The 21928-nt window shown below is 41.5% G+C and overlaps 1 protein-coding gene across 1 annotated transcript in view; it reads right to left on the bottom strand.

The window, feature by feature from the left end:
• Positions 1-467: 467 nt before the first annotated feature.
• FECH (ferrochelatase) overlaps positions 468-21928 on the bottom strand; it is a 34482-nt gene continuing 13021 nt past the window's right edge. Inside the window, exons 4-12 of the mRNA XM_081079005.1 lie at positions 21088-21207; positions 19642-19790; positions 14496-14630; positions 11853-11959; positions 8519-8617; positions 6039-6146; positions 5452-5616; positions 2501-2560; positions 468-2020 (exon numbers count right to left, since the gene is read on the bottom strand). Coding sequence (XP_080935131.1) covers positions 1886-2020; positions 2501-2560; positions 5452-5616; positions 6039-6146; positions 8519-8617; positions 11853-11959; positions 14496-14630; positions 19642-19790; positions 21088-21207 — 1078 coding nt within the window. The 3' untranslated portion in view covers positions 468-1885. The remainder of the gene's footprint in view (positions 2021-2500; positions 2561-5451; positions 5617-6038; positions 6147-8518; positions 8618-11852; positions 11960-14495; positions 14631-19641; positions 19791-21087; positions 21208-21928) is intronic.

Raw genomic sequence — 21928 nt, 5'->3', positions numbered from 1 at the left:
TGCAACGTGTCCATAATAATATATATTCGACTCTAAAGCAGTGGAAGTAAGGCAGGCCCTCAGGAAATTTCCTGAAGGAGGGAGAACGGCCACAAGCAGAACCTGACTTCCAGCGTCACGCCACTAACCCAGAGTATTCACTTCATGTGGGACAGTCACTCAAAGTCTGCCTTGAACGGAATCTTCAAAAAGCTGATGGAAACAAATGAGGAAAATTCTAAAGAACTACCTATGCCTTGTACCTTTCTCTGGAAACACAATCTACTAATAGGAAAACCAATTTGGAAAAAAAAAATGTAGATACTACTCAGATTTCAGTCATTATCAGTGTGGGCAAACTATTAACTAAAGTGCATGGCATGTTTCTTTTCTTGTATTACAAAGTAAATTCTTATTTAATAATTTTGATTATTCACTAATTTGGATTATTTTTAACAGAGAACATAAATCAAACTGGCTAAAACGTTACCGATGTCATAATATGTATTAATATAGTAAGTCCTGAATATAGAAGATCTATGATTCCTCTAATACTTCCACTTTATAAACTGGCTTTAAAAAAATAAATCAAAGAAATGCTCTTTTGAAGAACAAAGTTTTAGGGCAATGAGGAAAGACAAAGTAATCATTACGAATTCATTATGGATCCATCAGTGATTTTTTTTAATCCATTTAAAACCAAGTATAGTAAACCAAACTCCGATCCTACATTATTTCTACATTTTTTAGAACAAGTTTTCACTCACAAATTCAAGGTTACAATGGCCTTAAAAATATCCACAGGAAAAGACTGACATGAAATACAATATGATGAATAGTTGTTGCATTAGGGTGATTATTTTTCTTTTCTCTATTTTTCAAATTTCCTATAGCATGTTATATAATTTCTGAAATGAAACATTGTAAGTTAAGAAAGAATTCAAGGTTATAAAACATGGTTGAAAAAAATAATAAAATAAAACATGGTTGACTTTACAAAATAATTCTTCAAACAAACATGCATGCAGAAAGGAGATGTTCAACCATGATAAAGAAGATGCCTGATGGAAAGGTTGACGGGGGTCCTGGGAGATGCAGCTGATCATCAGCGTTTCCCAGCATTGCTGTCCTTGGAGATAGGAAGCAGCAGGAACCCCCCCTGTCCTGGGGCACACAGATTCCCACCAAGGCACGGATGACAAGCGCTGGATTTCTACACATCTATTAGCCTTGTGTGCCTGGGGAATCTCAGAGCACTTTTGGAATCTGCCCTTGATTTGCTTTCATGGTGAGGAACAGTGAGGTTCACACCCAAGTACTAAAACAACCAGTAACAGTAACAGCACTGGCAAAAGCAGTCATTGCAGGCGACCACATGGTTTCCCTGGCATTCTGTAACCCACAGGCTTAGGAAAGATTAGGTACACCTCTTTTTCAAATTATATTTCATTTACTCAATTATGTTCTCAAAAAAAAAAAAACCAACTCTATGCACAAGACTGTAAACAGATGCCCTTCACACTGACAGCCCCCAGAGGGGACTCGTAATACCCTTGCAGGTGGTTTTTTTGGGGGGCAATAAAACTAAAATCTGTATTTAAAATATGTGTGCGTTTTTGTATGATAAATTTTTAAAACTCATTTTTCAAAGAGCCTAGTGGCCATTCCCAACTAGTAACATTACCCACAGAGAGGGAATATAAGTGCTCACTGTGTCTGTATATAAAAATAGAAAACCCTCAATACGGAGTTCAGAGTCTGTTTCTCAAGGAATCCCATGATGTGCCAGGGGCTGTACGTATACTCATGTAATTCCCTTCTTCGATCTCCAAGTACATCCTCCCCCATGGCCTCAGTGTCTGCAGGCCGGGCATTTGCCTAACCGCACGGGGTCCTCTGGCAGGTGTCACAGCTGCTGGTTGGTGAAGAAGGATTTGGTCTCCCTGCAGACGGGATTTACACAGAGCGGACAGCTCAGAGTCAACTGCTTGGAGCACAGCTCGTTTGACTGGATGTGCGAGTGTACCAAGTCAGCCAGGGCCTGGAAGGCGGACGACAAGAAGCAAAGACCCATCAGAAGCAAGAAGTCCGCTGTCTCCCCATGCATTCCCCCCCGCCCATCTGCCCAGATAATCATCATGGCTTGGGGTTTCTTTTAATCTGAATCATGAATCCTTTGAACCAATTCTTTAATATTCTCCTTTCCCAAGAAGCTCCGCTTAGAGAAAACTTAAAATAGAGATTTGAGAAAATGAAATCCTCTTACCCCACCTGCTAACCCCTTGTCTCTGAAAGGTAGGTTTGAAATTAGACATAGTTATAGGTGGGTAGAAATCAGAAAATTGGGGCTATCGAGAGGAAAAAAGGAGTGAGATGAGAGTATAAGGAATTCGATTTTATTTTTGTAATTAATTGGAACTCAAAATGTTCTAATATGTGAGAAAACCAATATTCTGTAAGAGTTTCTCAGAGGATTACTCTCCGATATGTTCTACTAAAATGGTTGTAATACTATAGATACCTTTGAGAACAATGGATTTCCATTAAGAGACTCTGCTCTTCTGATGTTTTCAACTCCACACTGAATCAAATAAGAAAAGGGAGGAAAAACAAGTACACATTTTATTTTCCTTTTTTTTTTTTTAAAGAAACTGACTGCTACAAAAAAAAACACCAAATAAGCAAACACATACAGACATACACCTATACAACTCAAAGTCTTACTTCGAAAGAGTTCCCGGACTACTCGGAAATGAAAAGTAGTCACAGGGCCTAGCATATATGCTGCTTTTCACCTCTGTTATCATAAAATTGCTCTTCAATTTCTATTCTTTCCCGCACCCCATTGCCTTCCCAGGTGCTTTGTTTCCAAACCATTTTTGAAGTTGTATTTGATAGGATCCCCAAGTAATTTAAATCTGCTTACCCTTCTTTTTTTATTGTACCTCTCTAATGTACACCTGCATAGACTCTACCTAAGCACAATGTTGCTTTAATTAAGTAAATTTTTATAACTGTTTTGATTCTAAGTGCTAAAAGAGGTAAATTAATTTACTGTACATGTAACCTAGATTGGATCGAATTCACCGTTGGGATTTTAAATATACTCTTACATTTAGAAATCTATATAAAAATCTGAGGATTGTTTCACTACCATTCCTGCTCTCCTCTCCAAAAATATTCAGTTAATTACCCCCCAAGTAAGTGAGAAATATCTCATTATTATTTACTCAGGTAGTTAGGATCTTCTCTTTCCCTTTCTAAAATGCTGATGATTTTTCAGTTGCTTTATATTTTACGTTAGCATTAACATCAGGAGACTGGCATGGGGAAAATGCTGAGATTCAGCAAACATATAGTTCTCAACTTAAAAAGAGACTGTAGGGGTGGCAGGATGGCTCAGTTGGTTAGAGCGCGAGCTCCCAACTAAAAGGCTGCCCATTCAATTCCCAGAAGGGATGGTGGGCGGCACCCCCAGCAGCTAAAGATTGAAAACGGCGACTGGACTTGGAGCTGAGCTGCGCCCTCCACAACTAAATTGACAACGAACAACTTGGAGCTGACGGGCCCTGGAGAAGCACACTGTTCCCCAATAAAAGAAAATAAAAGAAAGACTGTATTCTCAAACTTCCTGGAGAATTCAGTAGCAGCATAGTAACCAGTGTTGGCAAACTGTGTTCTCAAACACTGCTGATGGGAGAGTTAAAGGATACATTTCTGGAGGGCAATCCAGTAAAATACACACATCAACATTTCAATTCCTAGGAATTTATCCTAACAAAACAGTGGGAAAAATAAAAAAGAAAATGATGTTTATTACAGAGCAGTTCACGACAACAAAAAGTTAGAAACATCTTTAATGTATACTAATCAAGAATTTGTTAAAAATAATTACATAGATCTAATTATATTTATTGATTTGGGGCCATAATATATTTTTAAGAAAAAATATAAAATACCATTTTTGTTAGATGTGTGGAAGAATACCACTTTAATTCAAATACACACTCATTTAGAGGAGAAGGGGGACTTATTTTTATAAAATAGTAACATATTATGTCTGAGGGGTAAGATTCTGAGTGAGTTCTACTCTCTGTTATACTTCTCTCAACTGTCCGAACTCTTTATTATTTTTATCATCAAAAAAGCAATAAATTATTTCTACTTGAGGAAAACATTCAAAACACTTTTAAAAGAAAGTCAGTTGTTTTAAACGCTGTATATTCTCCCATCAAAATAATGAAATAAATTGTAGCTAGGTGGTTTTCTTTATTCTCTATATGGATGAATTTATTACTCACTAATAATCCATTTGATTACTAAGGAATGACCTCAGTTTAGTAATATGAATGAATGTGAATTATCATTCAATACAAACAAAAACTTGTTTTCTATATGCACTATATTTGCACTTAAGTCTTTTTAGCAAGCTCACAATTAGTCAAGGTCAAGGTGAGATAACAGAAGGCATTTTTAAATGAAATCCGTAGATAACCCTGCAAACTCATTGCAGCCAATTACAACTTTCCCTTAAATTCTTTATCAGAACTATAGACAAGTAATTGAGGCCCCCTCTAACTTCATCAGTGCTTGCATGATGACCAGCAAGTATACACAACAATCTGTGGGGTTGAATACTGGCTAAAGTTCTCCCCTGGCCCACTCTCCACCCTGCCCTGCACCTGCCACCCAGTCCCAGGGACGATGAAGTATCCTTTGAGGCCAGGCCTCCATCAATCACACATGGGATGAGCAGGACCAGGAGTTCTGGCAGAAGATGACAGGGGAAGGGCTTCTTGGGTCCCACAAGGGCTTCCAAAATTCCCATAGAAATAATGCTATAAATCGAACTCAAGTTTCAGGTTGGCTCTCAGAAGCTATGAGATGGGTGAACAATAGTTTTTCTCTACTCTGAATGACAACTCACATCCATCTTACATTATTTGTTATTTCAATAATCAGATTGATCACAACACAGTAGCAAACAACTAATTAAGTGAGTGCATAAAAAGGTAGCCAAGAAAATTACTTCAGTATTCATTCCATGCTCTTCTCTTAAATGACCATGAAACCCAATGAGAAGCAGGGTAATAGCCCCAAGTAAAGGGCACTGTTAAGGAATGATAGAACATTTTTTCCTCCAAATTGGTGAGAAGTACAATTATTTTTTTCTTAAAGGAAATACAGTTATTACTTTCAGGTTGTACAGTAAGTCAAACTAAAAAAAAAATGCTGCTGCTCACAGTGGGCCACCTGGTTTCAGAAACGCACAGAAGTGTTTCCCATGACATGGAATTGACTAGGTATGTTCAGATTATTACTCAGATTAAGTATTCAGAACGAGGAGGACGCAGTACATGCAAACATATACACCAAACAATATTTCTGAATGATATAAGTAGACTGCTACAGAGAACATTTCCTTTTAAAACAAATCACAGTGGGATTCGGAAGGCCGACGGTGGCATTTACCTCGTTAGCTAGAACCTGAGAGTACTCGATATCCAGTTCATAGAGAGTTTCAATGTGATCGCTGGTAAACGCGATCGGCACCAGAAGCATGTTTCTCCAGCCCCTCTCACAAAGCCCTTTGATAGTCTCGTCTGTTTGAGGCCCCAGCCAGGGCATCGGACCAACCTGCGAGAAAGGAGGATGAATGCAGACACGGAGAGAGGGACCCACTCCTCCCGTTGTGTCCACGCACACCACAGCCCACTGCCCCCTCCCTTCACAGCGAGGGCCTTACAGGTGTGAATGTCTTACACCTGCTTTAATGGGTTTTGGTATTTCCACACTAAAGCTTGAATCCTTCTAGAAGTTGGCAGCATGCAAATCATTTCTGTCATTACAACTGAAAATAGTTTGCTAAGTCCAAGGAACTCAGCTAGTCACTTGATTTCCCCTTCCATCTTGCTTGCAGAGTTCTGACTGAGGTGAGTAATCAGGTTACACAACATTCTGTCTATATGAAAGAGCCAAATGTCATCGTTTTATACCTAGTCCTAAAATAGACGTCCACAAAAGAGCTGACCGCCGGCACACGCGTGGAAGCCACCTACCTTGGACTGCCAGACAAGTCGGTAGGGGTTGGAGTACCCCAGCTTCTCCATGACTCTCTGGACAGTGGCGCCCACCTCCTGAGGATAGGGGTCCCCTCTGTTGACCACCTGCAGCAGAGACACACGGGTGTACAGATGCCAACACCGTGGAGGGTTCTGAGAACCTCCAACGGCACAGGGAGATGGCGTGAGCCCTGCGGACTCCTCCCCTTCTGTCTGCTGCACTAATGGCAACGACAGGAACTCAATCACTGAAGTTCCTTGAATCCATTTCTTCATCGGCCGAAGGAGAACACTGCACTTGATCATCTCTAAAGCCCTATGAATACGTCAGATTCTGTGTTCCGTACCATTCATGGGATACTGACAATGTCCACGTCACTAAGCAGATGCCAATGTGGAAGGACTAAGGGAAACATAAGTCGTCATCAGAACGGCACAGAAACAACTGCCACAGGCAAGCTCCACGGATGGGTGCTAAAATCAGTGGGCAAAAGCCTGAGAAAGAACAAGACATTTGCAGAGTCTGGAAGAATCCCCCCGGAGATATTTTCAATTACAAAGAGAACAAGAGTAACTATACAATGGACAAATCCAGCAGACATCACCTTCGACCAATGACCACAGGTCACAATGCCAGCAGTAAGTCACACGGCCATCATGTACCCCGGCCATGATGCCCTGAGAAGGACGGATCCCCCAGGGGGCTCTTCCCTCAGGTGACACAGAACCTCAGTCTAATCGTGAGAACACACCAGCTACCTCCACACGGAGGAGCACGCGAAGCAACAACTGACATTCTACAAAATCACTCTTCAAAACTACCAACGTCATGAAAACAAGGACAGTGTGAGGAGCTGTCGCAGACGGGAGAACTGAGGAGATCTGAAGCTAATGGTGATGGGTCCTAGACTGGATCCTGGGGCAGAGAAAGGCCAACAGTGGAGAGGCGGCGAACCCCGAGTAGAGCCTGGCCTTCAGCTAGCAGCCTTGCACCCCCGATCAGTCCTTGGCTCTGACGCCTCGGCTGTGGTCATATGAGCTGTCCACATTGGGCAAAGCTACGTGGAGGAGAGGTGGCGGCTCTCTGTCTGTTCTTGCAAATTTTCTGTGAAGTCTGAAATTATTTCACATACTTTTTCAAAAAGTCGTGAAGAGGACGGAAAGTCACTAGAAGCAAATGCAGCGAAAAAGAAGAGTTTGCTTGGTCAGTTTTCTTCCTCAGCAGTCCCACACTGTCCTGTCCCCAACCCCTTTCTTATTCCCATGACTTCTTGGCATTCCTCGGTCCCACACAGAGCCCTTGGGCAGCGGGGAAAAAAAAAAAAAATTCACAAACAAACCTGGAAGCAGCATGCTCAGTCCTGGGGGGAAAAAAGGGAAGCAATGCTGAGGGTGAGAGAAGAGAAGGCTGCACCTGGAAACGTTCATGTATAAAAATGTGTTTCCTCCTTTCCCAGTTCAAGAGCTTCCCTTCTGGCACTTCAGACATGGCCTCATCACACATAGGACAGTTATAAATAGGATGAGGGAGGAGAAGGAAGATGGACATGTGAAGAGCATTTGCATAACACAAGAAAAGAAAATGTGAACCTGTTCAAAGAAAACAGGCCGGCTTCCCGAAGCCAGAAATCTATCTCCAGAGCCACATACTGCCGACTTGGCAATGGCTTAGTTGAGATGTAGGAGTGGAAAAACTGCAAAGGGCTCAACCCTGGTGACCACCAGGTGGCAGTAAAGACCAATTAGAAGAGTGCCCCAGACACTCAAGTTTACTCCATTAATCCTGGAGTTAAAACCTTAATAACACCTTATGAAAATGTAATTCCCCACCTCTCCAGCTTTGAAAGCAGTGTCTGTAGGACACAATGCTACTTCGGAGCTCATAAAGCTGGCTGCTCATTCCAGACACTTCTATATATCACACAGCACACAAGCTTGATCATTCTCGTTCCTAAAATTATAATAGCTATGGCACAGATGCAGTATTTTGATGAACAGCCAGTGTAATATATAAACTAAAGAGCAATCAATCACAACTTGATACACTCTATAGTCACTTGCCAAAGTGTGGTCCTTAGTCTTAACGAGTTAAAAACGTCCATCGCTTCCTGGAATTCAAACTGCCCCATCAAGTCTGGAGGACAAAATAGTGGGATTGATCGCGCTTGGTCTGAAGGAGGTCCTATGATTCCAATCCACTGAAATCCATATTCTTTTAACTGTCCCACTTATTTGAAATTTTTAGATATGAATATATTTTCAAATTATAATTTTTATATTATAAATTATAAATATTATAATTTGAATGAGTTATTATTAGGTTTCAAGAAGTAAATCAAGTTAAATGAGCACCACGTTAAGTCTGAGATTTCAGAATTCATCCTGTACTGGGCTTCGGACGTTCTGGAAGCTGGGTCCAGGTTACACATTTAGAAATCTCTTACCACAAGGTCATCTGACAAAGTGTTCTTACTTACGGACATTGGCAGTGAGTGAGCAGAAAAAAGGATGACCACCTCGCTTCTCTTCTCCAATGGAAAATGGTCCAGTTCTTTCAGAATGTGGTCTGCAAAGCACTGTGGGAACACTCACAAAGGGGAATCAGGAGAAAATGGGAAGAAAGAAATGGAAGGAAAAGAGAGTATTTTTAAAATGAGAGCTACACCAAATATCTCAGAGTAACCCTCAAAAATCGGACACCTCTTTTTAAAAAAAAAACTGTAAACAGTACAGTCTCTCTTGCTTTGGTTCATCAAAATGGCTCATAACGGTTTCAGGGGCCTAGGGAATTTGATGGGAAACTTCTAAAGCTCGCTAATGGCTCACTGAAAATGAACGCTCTGGATCTGCTTCCCCTCGGGAGGAACAGGGCACACTTCCAGATGGAAAGAAAACACAGATGGGAAGGAGAAGTTGTTTTAAGACCTCCGATTTGCTCGGTTAGCAGGAAAACAGCTTACAGGGTCTTTCTAAATCTCCTTAGTTTGGCTTTCAGGCATATCGCATTAAAATACATTAGACAGAAATAGTAGAGGAATAAAAAAAATATCTATTTTTATGACCATTTCCTTCTGAGCCCAGTATCCTCACTGAGTCAATCTTCATAAAACAGATGAGAGGTTGTACAACCCTCATTAAATTCACAGAGGGGGGAAACGTGCGGCCGACTTGGGGGCCCATTCAGTCCCATCTGTGGAACTTGGGCTAGAACGCAGGCTCCACCTCCTCCCCCAAATCTCTGTCCACCAGACCAGTTAATTCCCTTCGTCTAGTTGGCACTTTCTGATTCACATCAATAGGTGCTGAAATACCAGCTCTGAAGAGGCTTGCTTTCATCCTACACTTTAATCATTCTTTGTCATTTCACTTATAAAGCAAATGCTACAGAGGACATTAACGGGTCAATGGACACAATTCTAACATGAACATAGATTACATAAATTAATCAATGTTAAATGTACTGAAGTTGAATATTGGACCGTGGTTATGGAAGAAAATATCACTGCTATTTAGGTGTAAAGGGTGATATCTATCATATACACATGAAACTTATTCAGGAGAGTTACGTATATGTAACACATACACGTACACACAGAGATAAACAGTAATATGTGAGTCTAGGCAAAGAACAGAGATCAGAGTTCCGTATACTATTCTTAGGCTTGTAACTTTTCTGCATGTTTAAAACATTATACAGGACAATTTACCAGAACCATGTAAATTTGTTCTTCTTGGTATTTGGATATATCAGTAGTTAATAGTATAGGATGAGCAAATTATTCCCAAGTAAATATTGAGATAGTATTAATCTTTCCAGAGCCTTCAAAATGGGGTAAACAAATGCCTAAGAAGGCACAACACGGTGCCGAGAGAGTTAGTTCCCTTTTCAAAATGTATAATTTACTTACAGAGTAAACATGATAGGATTAGACACCAACAAAAACAGTATTTTCTGGTGGTCTTTGCAGCGTTTGGAAACTAAGGATGCTCAGAGAGGATTATTTTTGCACAAAAGGCCAGATAAGGAGGCCCCCTGCAAAGTTTACCTAACAGCCTGGAACATCCATTTTCTCCAATTATTCCAACAGCTAGATAACAGTAGTACAATGATTATTTTTAATAATTACTACCTACAATAAGTAGAAATGTGGATTGAAAATATTCACAGTTTTAGTTTTTAACTATAGTTTTAGTTTTAGTCTAGTTTGGGTCTTTTTCTATTTCTGCTAGATATCCAATCACCTCATGTAATCTACATAATATTAAGAATAACATCTATAAATTTTTGTTTCCGAAAAATTTCAGTATTTTTCTTTTTCTCGTCTTGCAAAACCACAAGTACAAACACAATTTGCTATGGCTTACAACAGAGTCTAAGTCATGGCCAAAAGTGAGGAGCCGTGGGCAAGCAGAGGTGCTACTTGCAGCATCTAAAATCCATCTGCAGTATTTTCTACGCGCAATCCCTGAGCAGAATGAAAGAGGCAGGCGGCTCTCAGAGCCTTCAATCACACCATCTAGGAGGGCAGATAAATGCCTCTAAAATTCCCTTTCATTTCATGAAGGAGACTTCGTCAGTTTAGAGACCTTTCTATCTTTCAGCTTCCCCCCTTTTCAAAGGGCTGAATTTGAATGCAAATCTAATTGCTCGCTGGATGGGCAGGCAGATGCTGTGCAGATCCTCAGCTCTCTGTAACCACATGTCAGGGCTGACCTGCAACACCCCTCCTTTCCCACCAGCGGCCTCCGAGAGCAAAACAGGGCACGCTGGGGCTTCAGGCGGTGCTGGCCGGACCCAGCAGCACAGCAAACGAGGGCGGGGAGGGGACACTGAGACCCAAACTACACCCATCCCTAAGGGACGACGCCGGCTTTTCACTTTTTACTTGAAACGGGGTTTCAACCTAAGGGTTAACCCTTGACATCACCTAAGCGCCTGAGAACCTAGTCAGCGCTGGGGAGAGCGCCTGCTTTTAACGTCTAGCACCATCTAGTGGTTGCAGATTTTAAGTGACCCCAGGCTTTCAAAAAAAGGAGTTAAGGTCTTTTAAAGAAAAAGGTGCTAATGTATTTTGCCAGAGAATGTCCAAGGAATGAAACATAAACAGGATGAAATCTAACTCACTTAATATTTCTCCTACCTAAACGAACTCTAACTTTCACCGACAGAACAAAATTATATTTACATGATTTAGGGTAATTACCACTAGCACTCTCATATTCAAAGGGCAAAAAACAGAAAAACACCAATTCAAAGCTGTTGGCTTTAGAACTGTAGTTTTAACTCATTCTCCTAAAATCAAGCATCTGTTAACATAAATACTATAAATATAAATTACATAGGAGAAATTTCAAATTTCTTCTAATATATGAAATTTTCTCAATTGAAATGTTAAACTGATTTTCATGTCTCAGAACATGTAGCTATGTTACCTTTAAATTTTTTAAGCCTTTTGGCATTTTAAAGGATTTAGAAAATAAAGGATTTATTTGTCAGTCATTCTATCTATGAATGTAACTTAGCAGAAACAGCCTGCATAATCTTTAACATTCTGGTCATTGGGAAACACAAAACTGAAATTATAATTCTGCTACAGTTGTGACTAACAGTATTAATCTGAAGAAAGAAAAGGTCTAACCTTTAATCTGTAAATTTATTTTCTCTTGTTATAGTAAATCAAGACTCTAAAACTTTTTGTAAATCCCCAGCACACAATTTAAGCACGAGAACTGGGAGGCTCAGAGGCACGGCTGGAAACCAGGTGGGGCCGGAAGCTGGGGTGACTGGGGTGCTGGTGGTTGCCGGCTTACCTGAATGAGGAGGGGGTGTGTGGGCCACCTGTCAATGGTACTCCACTTCATCACAGGCTTCTTTCCCACCTGATTGTAATATCTGTAAATGGCATTTAAGCTGCTGCCTGAAATATGCAGAGGGCCACTTAGTAGATGCATGTTGATTATGGTGAAAATAGAAAACAGACTAGTAAAGGCAGTAATTATAAGTTCAAAACAGACGACTGATTCTATACTGAATCAGTCTGATCACAATAATTTCAATACTCCAAAATGCATACAGATTTAACTACCCTGCCAATGAAGATCACTAAAAAGCAATCAATTTGAACAGCCTTTCAAAGACTACTGAGGTCATTTCTGGTGAGAAACATGATGGTGGTGGATTTATGAAACATAAGCAGTTGTTATTTGCAGGGACCAAGTCTTACCATTGAAAACATGTTAAAAATTTTTTTCCATTATGAAGGTATGCAACCCCATTACAGAAAATATAGGGGTGGGAAAGAAAGGAAAAAAGAAACCAGTTATTATTCCAGCATGCTAATACAGTCATTGTTTTATTCTAGCATAGTTCTTTCCAATTATTTTTCTTTATAGCTGCTTTGTTTTACAAAGTTGTGATTTTAGTATATATGCAATTTTGTTTCCTCAGTGTTTGGGGCATTTTTACTTAATATTATGAGGTGAATGTTTCCCAGCTTACAATAAAAGCTTTATAGCCATCCTTTCAAATGGCTTGTTGATAAAATGTGTAGCTTATTGAGGTTTCTATGAGCACTCTATTTTTATCTGCTTCTACAAAATCATCATCATTCCCTAGAATAAGTCAGATGGGTATCAAAACCTTATATATAGGTAATCTAACAAAACTTGCACTTCTCAGCAAGAGATGAAAATTCAAAGCCTAAAGGAAAGTAAATGGTACCAACCCATGCAACTTTACCGTGACCTAGAGGAGCTGCCACTGGGGTGAAGCCTTAATCCTAAAAAACTAATCCTAATACAGGGCCTCTTCCTCAATCTTAACATAAGGCAAAAGTTCCAAGACGTCTCCATGCTTCCCACCACCAATCCCCCGGTTTCTATGAGAACTATTCATCAGATAGGTTTCCAAATTAAAATCTAACCTGGACAGAGCATATTTAAATCAAAGGTAGGACTCTTAGGCTAAGACAACTTTCCAAAAAAAATATGAGTTTCATTTTGGTGAGTAGAATACAATGAATCAGATGAATCCAAATTGAGTCCATTCCAGGTTCAAAAACAAATCTCTCCAGAAATCGCAGTCACCCCTATATTCGCGTCGCAAACCACATTTTATGGGTCAGTATCATTTTCAGATGTACGAAAGGATTTCTGGAAGCCACATTAGTTCCCCTGCGTCACTCAGAAACATTCCATGAACTATCACAAGTAGTAATTAAGAGGAAAATATAACTAAAAATTTACTTGTGATTGATATGCTCCTGGCTCTGCCACAACAAAGCAATAGATAAATGACATTCTAGTGTCCTCAAACAATGAGTGTGCCTCCCCAACATTTTCACGTCTCTGAAGTGAAGGTGTGCCTAGACTGGAGAAAAACTGCACAGACGTCGATGTTTTAAACACACTGATAGAGCCAGCTGTGAAATGAAACCAGCAGTCAGTTCTTTGTCATATAAATAACCACCTTGTTAACTTGTCCGATTTTGAGAGCAGCCTTTTACAGGCTGAGGTATGTTTTCAAAGGAAGACAAAAGTATAGCTTAGAAATTTGTAAAATTGGATTCCTTCTCCAATTAGGTATTATTAGGCATTTTGAAGTACTACAGGTACATTTCCAAAAGAAATCACAATTCAAACTTTTGAGGGTATCTGAGAACACAGGCGTTTTCAGAAGGTGCTCTGACAAATATTTAAAGCGCACAACAGGCTTTGAATATGTCTTCCAGTAGCCTTTTGATTCTTTTTATAGTTACAGAAATAATATGCATTAATAGCCAAAAGCAATTTAGGAGTAAAAATGTGCTGGCCCCAATCCTTGAAATAGAATACAAACGAATGCATCTGTGGGTGAGAGCAGAAGCACAATCTACAATTAATGAGACAGGGACTGGCAAATGCAGATTATTCTCCTGCTCTAGTTAGATATATAGGAAATAACATGCAGTATGATTTTCCGAAATCTAGAACACTAAGTTTGCAAAGGGAACCTCAAACTGGACTTTGGTTTCACCAGTAACCCACCCATAACTGAAGCCTAACAACAAAAACATATACCAATATTTCCAATGTTATATGGGCACCTCTGTTTTTGAAACAGCGATCACCTTTGCTACATTAATAAGAATATTTGGGTAGCCATAAAAGTAAGGTTTATTACACAGACGTAGAAAGTGGCTTAAGGTTCACTGTTGATCCATCATACAACTGAACACCAGCAGCTACTGCCTTCCACTCACCATCTGTAACTCTCAGCTGACTAGCCACTAACTCAAAGCGCAGGTGAACCATGAGATTTCAAATGGACTGACCTGAACTCTTGAGTTTAAAGCAGACAGACTGTATTTGCCATTCAAATCACAAATGATTTATCCTTTCCTTCAGCACTCAGGTTCCCTGGTTATGTTTGCCAGGGGCACGTCCACCCTCCCATTGTCAAAGAGATGCCCTTACCTGTGGTGGAACAGCTGTACTGCGGATACTGTGTGAAAGCAATCGCCCTTTCAAGCCCATCTCTCTCCATCTCTTCAATTGCTTCTTCTGTTAAAGGATGGACATACCGGAATCCAATATAGTATTTGTGAGGGGCTATTAGAAAGCATGTGTGGAAAGGAGAAAGTATTAATCTTTACATAGATTCCTCAGAGCTGCCCAACATGACGCAATGTCCAGAACAAAGAACAGTTAACCTCATTTCCTACGGTGCTGATAATGTGGGGACGTTTAGAATATTCCTTGGCTCTGATCCAGCGTTTGGCTAGCACATGGACTTTTAATCACTATTTTCTAGGACCGACTGGCCCTCTCACACACACACATCTTTATTTAGCACAATGGTGTTTTAAAACTCAAGTGTCCGTGCCTAATTCTCTGCTCTTCACTGAGATGAGAGACTCAAGAGGAGGGAAGAACTAGCACTAATTCTCTCACGCACCAGACACTGTGGTAGACGCTCCATTTCCTTCCCCCTCGTTTCAACCCCACTTTTCAGATAGGGAAACAGAGACTCTCAAAGGTTAATGAACCTGTTCGAAATCAGACCTAGCAGATAGCTGAGCTGAAATTAAAATGTGGGTCCCCTCACCCCACAGCCCATGCTCCTTCCAGGCCCCCCGCTGCTTCCACCACCTGAGTTCTCTCCTTCTGTGCCCTCAGACCCCAGGCCACCTAGTTTATGGGAAAGCTCTGGGATACTCGATACAAGTTCATTGATAACAAATGATTGAAATGATTCTCTTCATTTAATATATGGAATCAAAAAACTGACAACGATGCTTAAATTAGGGGCACCGAGAGGGATGTAAAACACTTGTCTTTGTCTCCCCTTTCGCCCACATCAGCTGCGTATCCCTGTGACCCTTCCCCTTTGTTTGTCAATTCCCTCTTCTATCTCCCCCTTTGTCCTCCTGCATGTTTTTTTCTCCTGTATGTTAAAAGTATCCACAACCACACCATTTTTTAGGCGTGTATAAAATCATAAAACTGAAAGTTTCCTAAAGTCCCCCAGTCTAATTTCCTTATCTTGTCATAGGATTACCCCCTAATTTATACTCAGAGAAGATACTGTGAGGACACCACATAAACAGTAGGTAACAGGAAGCCCACGATGATGTTACTGTCCGACCATTAGGGGCTGCCACTGCAAATGTGACACTAAACTGCCACATAAGAGACATGTAGGTCAAAGTGAAGGGAAAGATGAATGCACTTATTGTTTGTATATGAACACATTCCTGAATAACCTGACCCAGGAAACCATGAATCAACGGAGCATGTTACCAAGGACAGAAGCAGAATATCGAAAGGAGAGACAAGCACGTATGGGCCTGGGAAGGTTGGTCTGATTCGATATTCTCTGGTTGGGGACTGCAAAAAAGAGGAAGGAAAGGGTATAAACGGAATCATTTTCAGTTGTCTGTCCCTTCAAAGTCACCAGTCTTATGTTCTCTTGCATAAAATACGGTGAACTGCAGTTCAAACACACCAGAGGGCGTGACCCTGTAAGCAAACTCCAAACGACTGACTGTTCAATGATGATGGGGTTCATCCTAAAACTGCCAACTCCTGCGGTGTCATCAAGTCCGTTTTTTAAAAAACTTTCATTTATTTTAAGTAGTTTTCCAGGATCCATCAGCTCCAAGTCAAGCAGTTGTTTCAATCTAGTTGTGGAGGGCGCAGCTCACAGTGACCCATGTGGCGATCGAACCGGCAACCTTGTTGTTAAGAGCACCGCGCTCTAACCAACGGAGCTAGCCAGCTGCCAATCAAGCCCACATGTAAGGAGTGAGCTCTGGGCGACCTAAGGTGCGGATGAAGTGGAATTTGTTTTCTAATCTATTCTGAGACAATACTATGATCGATTAGCACAGTAAGAGCCCCCAATGCTGCAGGTCAACTAGCGCCTCACGTGTTCTTTTCACCTTTGAAAAGTTGCAGCCTAAATGCCTGGGGTCTGGGAGTTCCTCGATATTGCAGACTAAGAGAGACGGAGAGGATGCCCTCACAGATACAGGCAGGGTGGCAACTGCATTGCCAAGTCAGAGAGTAAAATACTCCGGACAGAACAGATAAGCCTTGCTAACCTGATTAAAGATAGCCTGCAAAGACACATTTAGAAAAAATGACAATGCGCTCTCTCTGGCTGGGTGTATCCTGAGGGAATAACAAGTGTTCGCGAAGGTTCTGTGCGGGTCAGGCAGCTGGCTGTGTGCAGGGAGGGGGAAGAGCCTCCTGAATGGTAAGCAGCGCCACACCTGCCAGAGTGCGCCCAAAACGCAGGACTCGTGGCCTGGCCTCGTCTACCCTCGGAGCAGCGGCTCAGTGAACACTGCTTGGCGAGGACGAGGAAACGGAACAAAAGGAACAGAGAAATTGGATTTTCAAACAGTGAGACTTCATTAATTTCCAGCTCATGAATTTAGCATGGACAATAGCTCAAATGTGTGATTTGTACATGACTCTTGGAGAGAGAGGTGTGAAAGACAGGGCACGATGCTTCGTAAGTTGTATTACATCATGAACCCTATGCCAAAGATGAATGATGATACAAGCTCACCGTTATGGAAGTTTGGTTATGTACCAGGCACCATGCTAACAATGCCTTTGGGGATTATTGTGTTTAATATTCACAATGATCCTTCGAGTTGGGTTCTGCTAATGTCCCCATTTTCAAGATGAGGCTTAGTGGGTAAGTAATCTGCCTGAAATCATGCAACAGCAGTGGGGAAGCCACTAGACTGGAAGCTTCTTGTAAGCAGAAATCATGTTTTTCAACATTGACTAGTAGCATCAAACAGTGCAGCACATGAATGGGCCACCGAGGAATGAATGAGTGGGTGGTCTTGGGTCTTATTAAATACCTCTCCCATATCCCCCCACGCAGGCCTGATGAAAGGATTAGGTGTCATCTATCATGCCGGAGAAAGCAATAATTTTGCTTACCTGCCTCACAGGGTGCCAACTATGGGCCACAGAGGATGAACATATGCCAAAGGGTCAGCAGTACCAAAGCCCTCCCAGCCCCAGGCCCTGGACAAGCTTCTAAGATCCAGAAAAACCCACAGTAGCACCCAAGAGAATTCACTCCCCGCCTCAGTGAAAACTACCAGGCAACTCGGCTCCATGGAGGTAAGGGTATAACTTACTCACTACTTTCTTCCTTATCACAATACCTGATATGTGAGCAGTGCTCATAAATGTCTGGTGGTTGGTGGGATGGAAGAAGAATGGATGGATGTGGGAATTAGTGGTTGGAAGAGTGGATGAGTGAGCAAACGGATGAGTGAATGGAACAGGAAAGGAAGAAAGATGGTTTCCTGTCACACAAGTAATGATTTAGTGATTGGACAGGCAAGCCGCTGAGCTGATTTGTGCTTATTCCCTAAAGCTAAAATGAAGAATAACATACTTTTTTCTTCTTTTTTAATGTAAGTCTCTAGGAGATAGAAGGCTTAATAACTGACTTTTTAAAGTGACTCTTACAACAATTTTGACTATGGAAATAAGAAGTGAATATTATTATCTTTTGGTCCCTACCAAAGCAGGGAATAATTAATCCCAGAATCTAGATGCTTGTAACTTCCTCTCTTTGTACTAAATGGCCACATAGTAAAATGATCAGACGTCTGACAGTAAGTGAAACACTGAGTCAAATCCAGGTCCTTCCACAAGCGTCTTTCCAGGCCCAGCTGGGAGGCTGAGGCCATCGCTGGCTTGTCTGGTCTGGACAACCCAGCAGCCTCGCCATGGAGAGAGGAGAAGGTGAGAAGGACGCCCTCCATCTATATTCCTGTTTCAAGTCTGAGAACTCTTCTGGGCCCTGTATGATCACGGGTACGGCACCTTTCCATCTCCTTTTTCCACTGAAGACTGCACAGCAATTGCAGATCTGATTCGTGCTGAACCTTTTAACGCGACAAAACTGTTAATGACTAGAGTTTGTTCTCTGTCAGGTAGGGGTGAGTAGAGGCCAGCTAAGTTTCCCTCACCCAACACGTTAAGGTACATTGTGGCACGTGTGGCTGAACTGTGTAAGAAATGCCCATGAGCCACAGGCCAAGGCAGGAAGCAAACCTAATACTCGAAAGTACAATTGAGCCATTTCCCAAGTGAGACGATCTGCTGAGGGCTGAGCCCTTCGTCCCTATTTGTGTGTGATGGGAAGCTGGCTCCTGAGAGCACTTGGAGTTGATGCTCAGTGACGTCTTCTCAGAGAAGAGTGAAATGCTGGTGGCCATGCCTAGCAGGCTGCTCCTGTTAGAGTCCCCACTATGTCACACTCTTCTCCTGATCATGAGGCCCTAAAACGTATCTGCAATTAATATATTTCATGTGTCCTAAGATGCACATTTTTTGTTTTCACATTTCTCATATTGGTCTGCACCTACAACAGATCCTGTCTTAAAATTAACTGGCAGGATGCATATGTGTGTGTGTGTGTGTGTGTCTTAGTATTACATAAAAACAATGGTGTGTCCTGCATGTGATTAAATATGGCACGACAGTTCATTCACCTAGTCAGTTGCATTCTGCACATCTTCATTAGAGATTTTGAGAGGACAGTCACGAGATGTGTGCGATGCTCTTTTTAGTGCCACATCTGACGAGGCACTTACATGCCTCACAATGGTGGTATTGCCAAGAGCTGAGAAGCAGTTGCTGACCATTGCTTAAGAATGTCATGGGCGCAGCAACAACCAGCTAATTCCGCTCTAAATGTTGATCGAATTAGCTATCCACACAGAAAGGCAAGGCAAGAGCAGCAGCCTCAATTCATTCCCCCCCCCAATTTCTTTCCAGAGCAACTTTTACTCAAGCATCTTTTACTCATGGTACATGGTCTCTTCCTTATAACGTAGCTCAACATACACCTCTAATTTCCTTTGGCAACTAATGTTCCAAATCTTTAGCTTTTTCCATTTGCAACATAGGGAAGTAAAATAAAAGGTTCTGAGTTAAGTGACCGTGCACCACGTAGGAGCCCGCACAAACCAAGAACTGGCGGGACACAGCTCTACATTTGGCATCTGAGAGTGTTCTGAATGTCCTACCTACTTTAGAAGGGCACCCCTAGTGAGCTGTCAGTTAAGAGACACTGTACCTGTGTGCGGGGACAACTCGTCCAGCAGCTTCACCATGCCTTCTCCTTGCCTGGAAGTCCACATCTTGATGGGGGATCCGCCTCCAATCCTGCGGTACTGCTCCTGAATTTTGGGGGTTCGGCGTTTGGCGATGATTGGTGCCAGCTGACTAAATCATTTAACATGTAGGTAAATGAATTTTATTCCACCCTCGCAACCTCAGAAACATTTTCTACTCAATAAAAAAAGAAGATGAGCAAAATTTTCAGAAGAGCCTACCAAGATCAAGCCTGTTGGGAAGCTTGAGGTCATTGATGGCGACCGGCTCTTCTGGCCAAAATTAGACAAAGAAAACTAGACGCTCCACAGCCTGTTCCAGCAGCACAGCCTGGAGAATTGGTAAATAAACACCCGGGCAGAGACCCTGGGTGTGTGCTAGCTACCATCCTAACACCTCCTTATCGGGCATCTAGCAGGAACTGGGACATATAAGACATTAGGAAGCATATATTCCTCTTAATTTAAGAAAATGCCCTATTAATCCTGTAGATATACTTGCATATGTGAGCAAAGGTGTATGACAAGAATGTTCATTGTAACCGTGTAAACAGCCTACATGTCCATCAGCGAGGCACTGGTTAAATAAACTAAGGTCCAACGATACAATGCAACTCTTTACAATCATGAAATAAAATGAGCCAAATCTATGTAATCTGTTATGGAACAATCCCCAAGATACACTGTTAAGTTTTAAAAAAAAAATCAGTAGCAAACTGCCTAATAATGTACATAAGTACATTCACATTTGTGTAAAAAGTGGGGATATACATATGTATTCATATAGAGGCGTAGACTGTATGCGTAGACTGTTTCTGGATGTAACAGTGTTTGCTCGTGAATCTCCGGGTAGGGTAACTGAGAGGCTGGAGTCCGAGGTAAAAGGGACACTTGCCTTTTACTATAAACACTCTTATACTATTTGTACTTTTATCATATACATGTATGAATTTTTCGTTACAAAAACAGTATTTTTTAAAAAAAAGAGAGAAGGAAGGAGCAAAAGAAGGATGAAAAGAAGAGGATAGCAACAACCCATGTCCACAGTACAGATGAATAACAGCCATTGTTTCCCTGAGTGTTAATCAGCTGTTAAGTGCCAAGAACAAATATATCTCTGAAGATCTTTAAAGGTCCTTCAGCTGTGTCTGTGTCGAGACAACTAAATTTCCAGAACTCTGGAGAGGAAAGGGCTCAAAGAGAACACTCACTGACTAGCTTTCTCTCTCCCCTGAAATTCTTCCAATACCATATCTTCTTATATCTAACAGAAAATCCTAATGCTCCTCTAGTCACTATCAAATATGCACTGAACCATTCATGTTTTTGAAACTACAGAATTGAGAAACATGTGAGGCAAAAAGCATTGCACACGTTATGAAGAAGTACAGGTGTTCATAGTCTCTTACTTTTGAATAGGAAGCGTCATGAGGTCTCGGTCCAGGAAGAGCCTCAGGAGGAAGTCATGAACGTCTCCAAGGGTTTCAGGGCCTCCCATGTTTAGCATTAATATTCCAGTCTTCGGCTTCCTACATGAGATAAAATGCAACGGTTGATTTGGAACACTTTTTATTTTCTAGGGTGGAATCGGTTCGGCTAGCAAACCCTCATCTAATCTGTCCAATGCAAAGGTGCAAACCCACAGACCTGCTCACTGACTTCCCACGGCTGTCCATCTGGGACGGCACGAGGCCTCCAGTTCTGCGCAGACCCAGCTCAGGCTGTGACCTCCACCCACGGCACTAGTCTTCACGCGGCTCAAAACGTTTCTCTATTAAACTGTTAAACTGTCAGCCCCAAACAAAGATCCAAGGTATAAACCTAAATTTGTCAGGGCTAAAGCAGCTCTTCATGTGACTGCCTTATGAATACACAGGTTACTTGATCTCTCCAAACGTTAGTTTCCTCATCTGTAAAATAGAGAGGCTATCTCCTGCCTCAAAAGGTTATTTTGAAAATTAATGGATAACGAACTTAGTCACCTGCACACAGGAAGTTCTATTGTACAGAGAAGGCTTGGGTTTCACTATCATTTTAAAGCTCCAGAGCACAGTACCAGCCCATAGGTCACTCTGATCCCTTCTCTTTAGATGATTATTAAATTAAATGATTACTGATAAATTATTTCTTGATACTCTGCTTCCTTCTCCAGCTTCTGCCTTTACTCCTTCTTCTCCTGCTATAAAACACTACGTTTCTCACTTTACTCTCAACTATCCATCCTTCCTCTAAATCCAATGCTTAGGTAAT

The sequence above is a fragment of the Rhinolophus hipposideros genome (genome assembly GCF_964194185.1).
Source record: "Rhinolophus hipposideros genome assembly, chromosome: 17".
Lineage (NCBI taxonomy): Eukaryota > Metazoa > Chordata > Mammalia > Chiroptera > Rhinolophidae > Rhinolophus > Rhinolophus hipposideros.
Note: the sequence above shows the minus strand (reverse complement) of the source record. Positions and strands in the feature narration are given on the sequence as shown.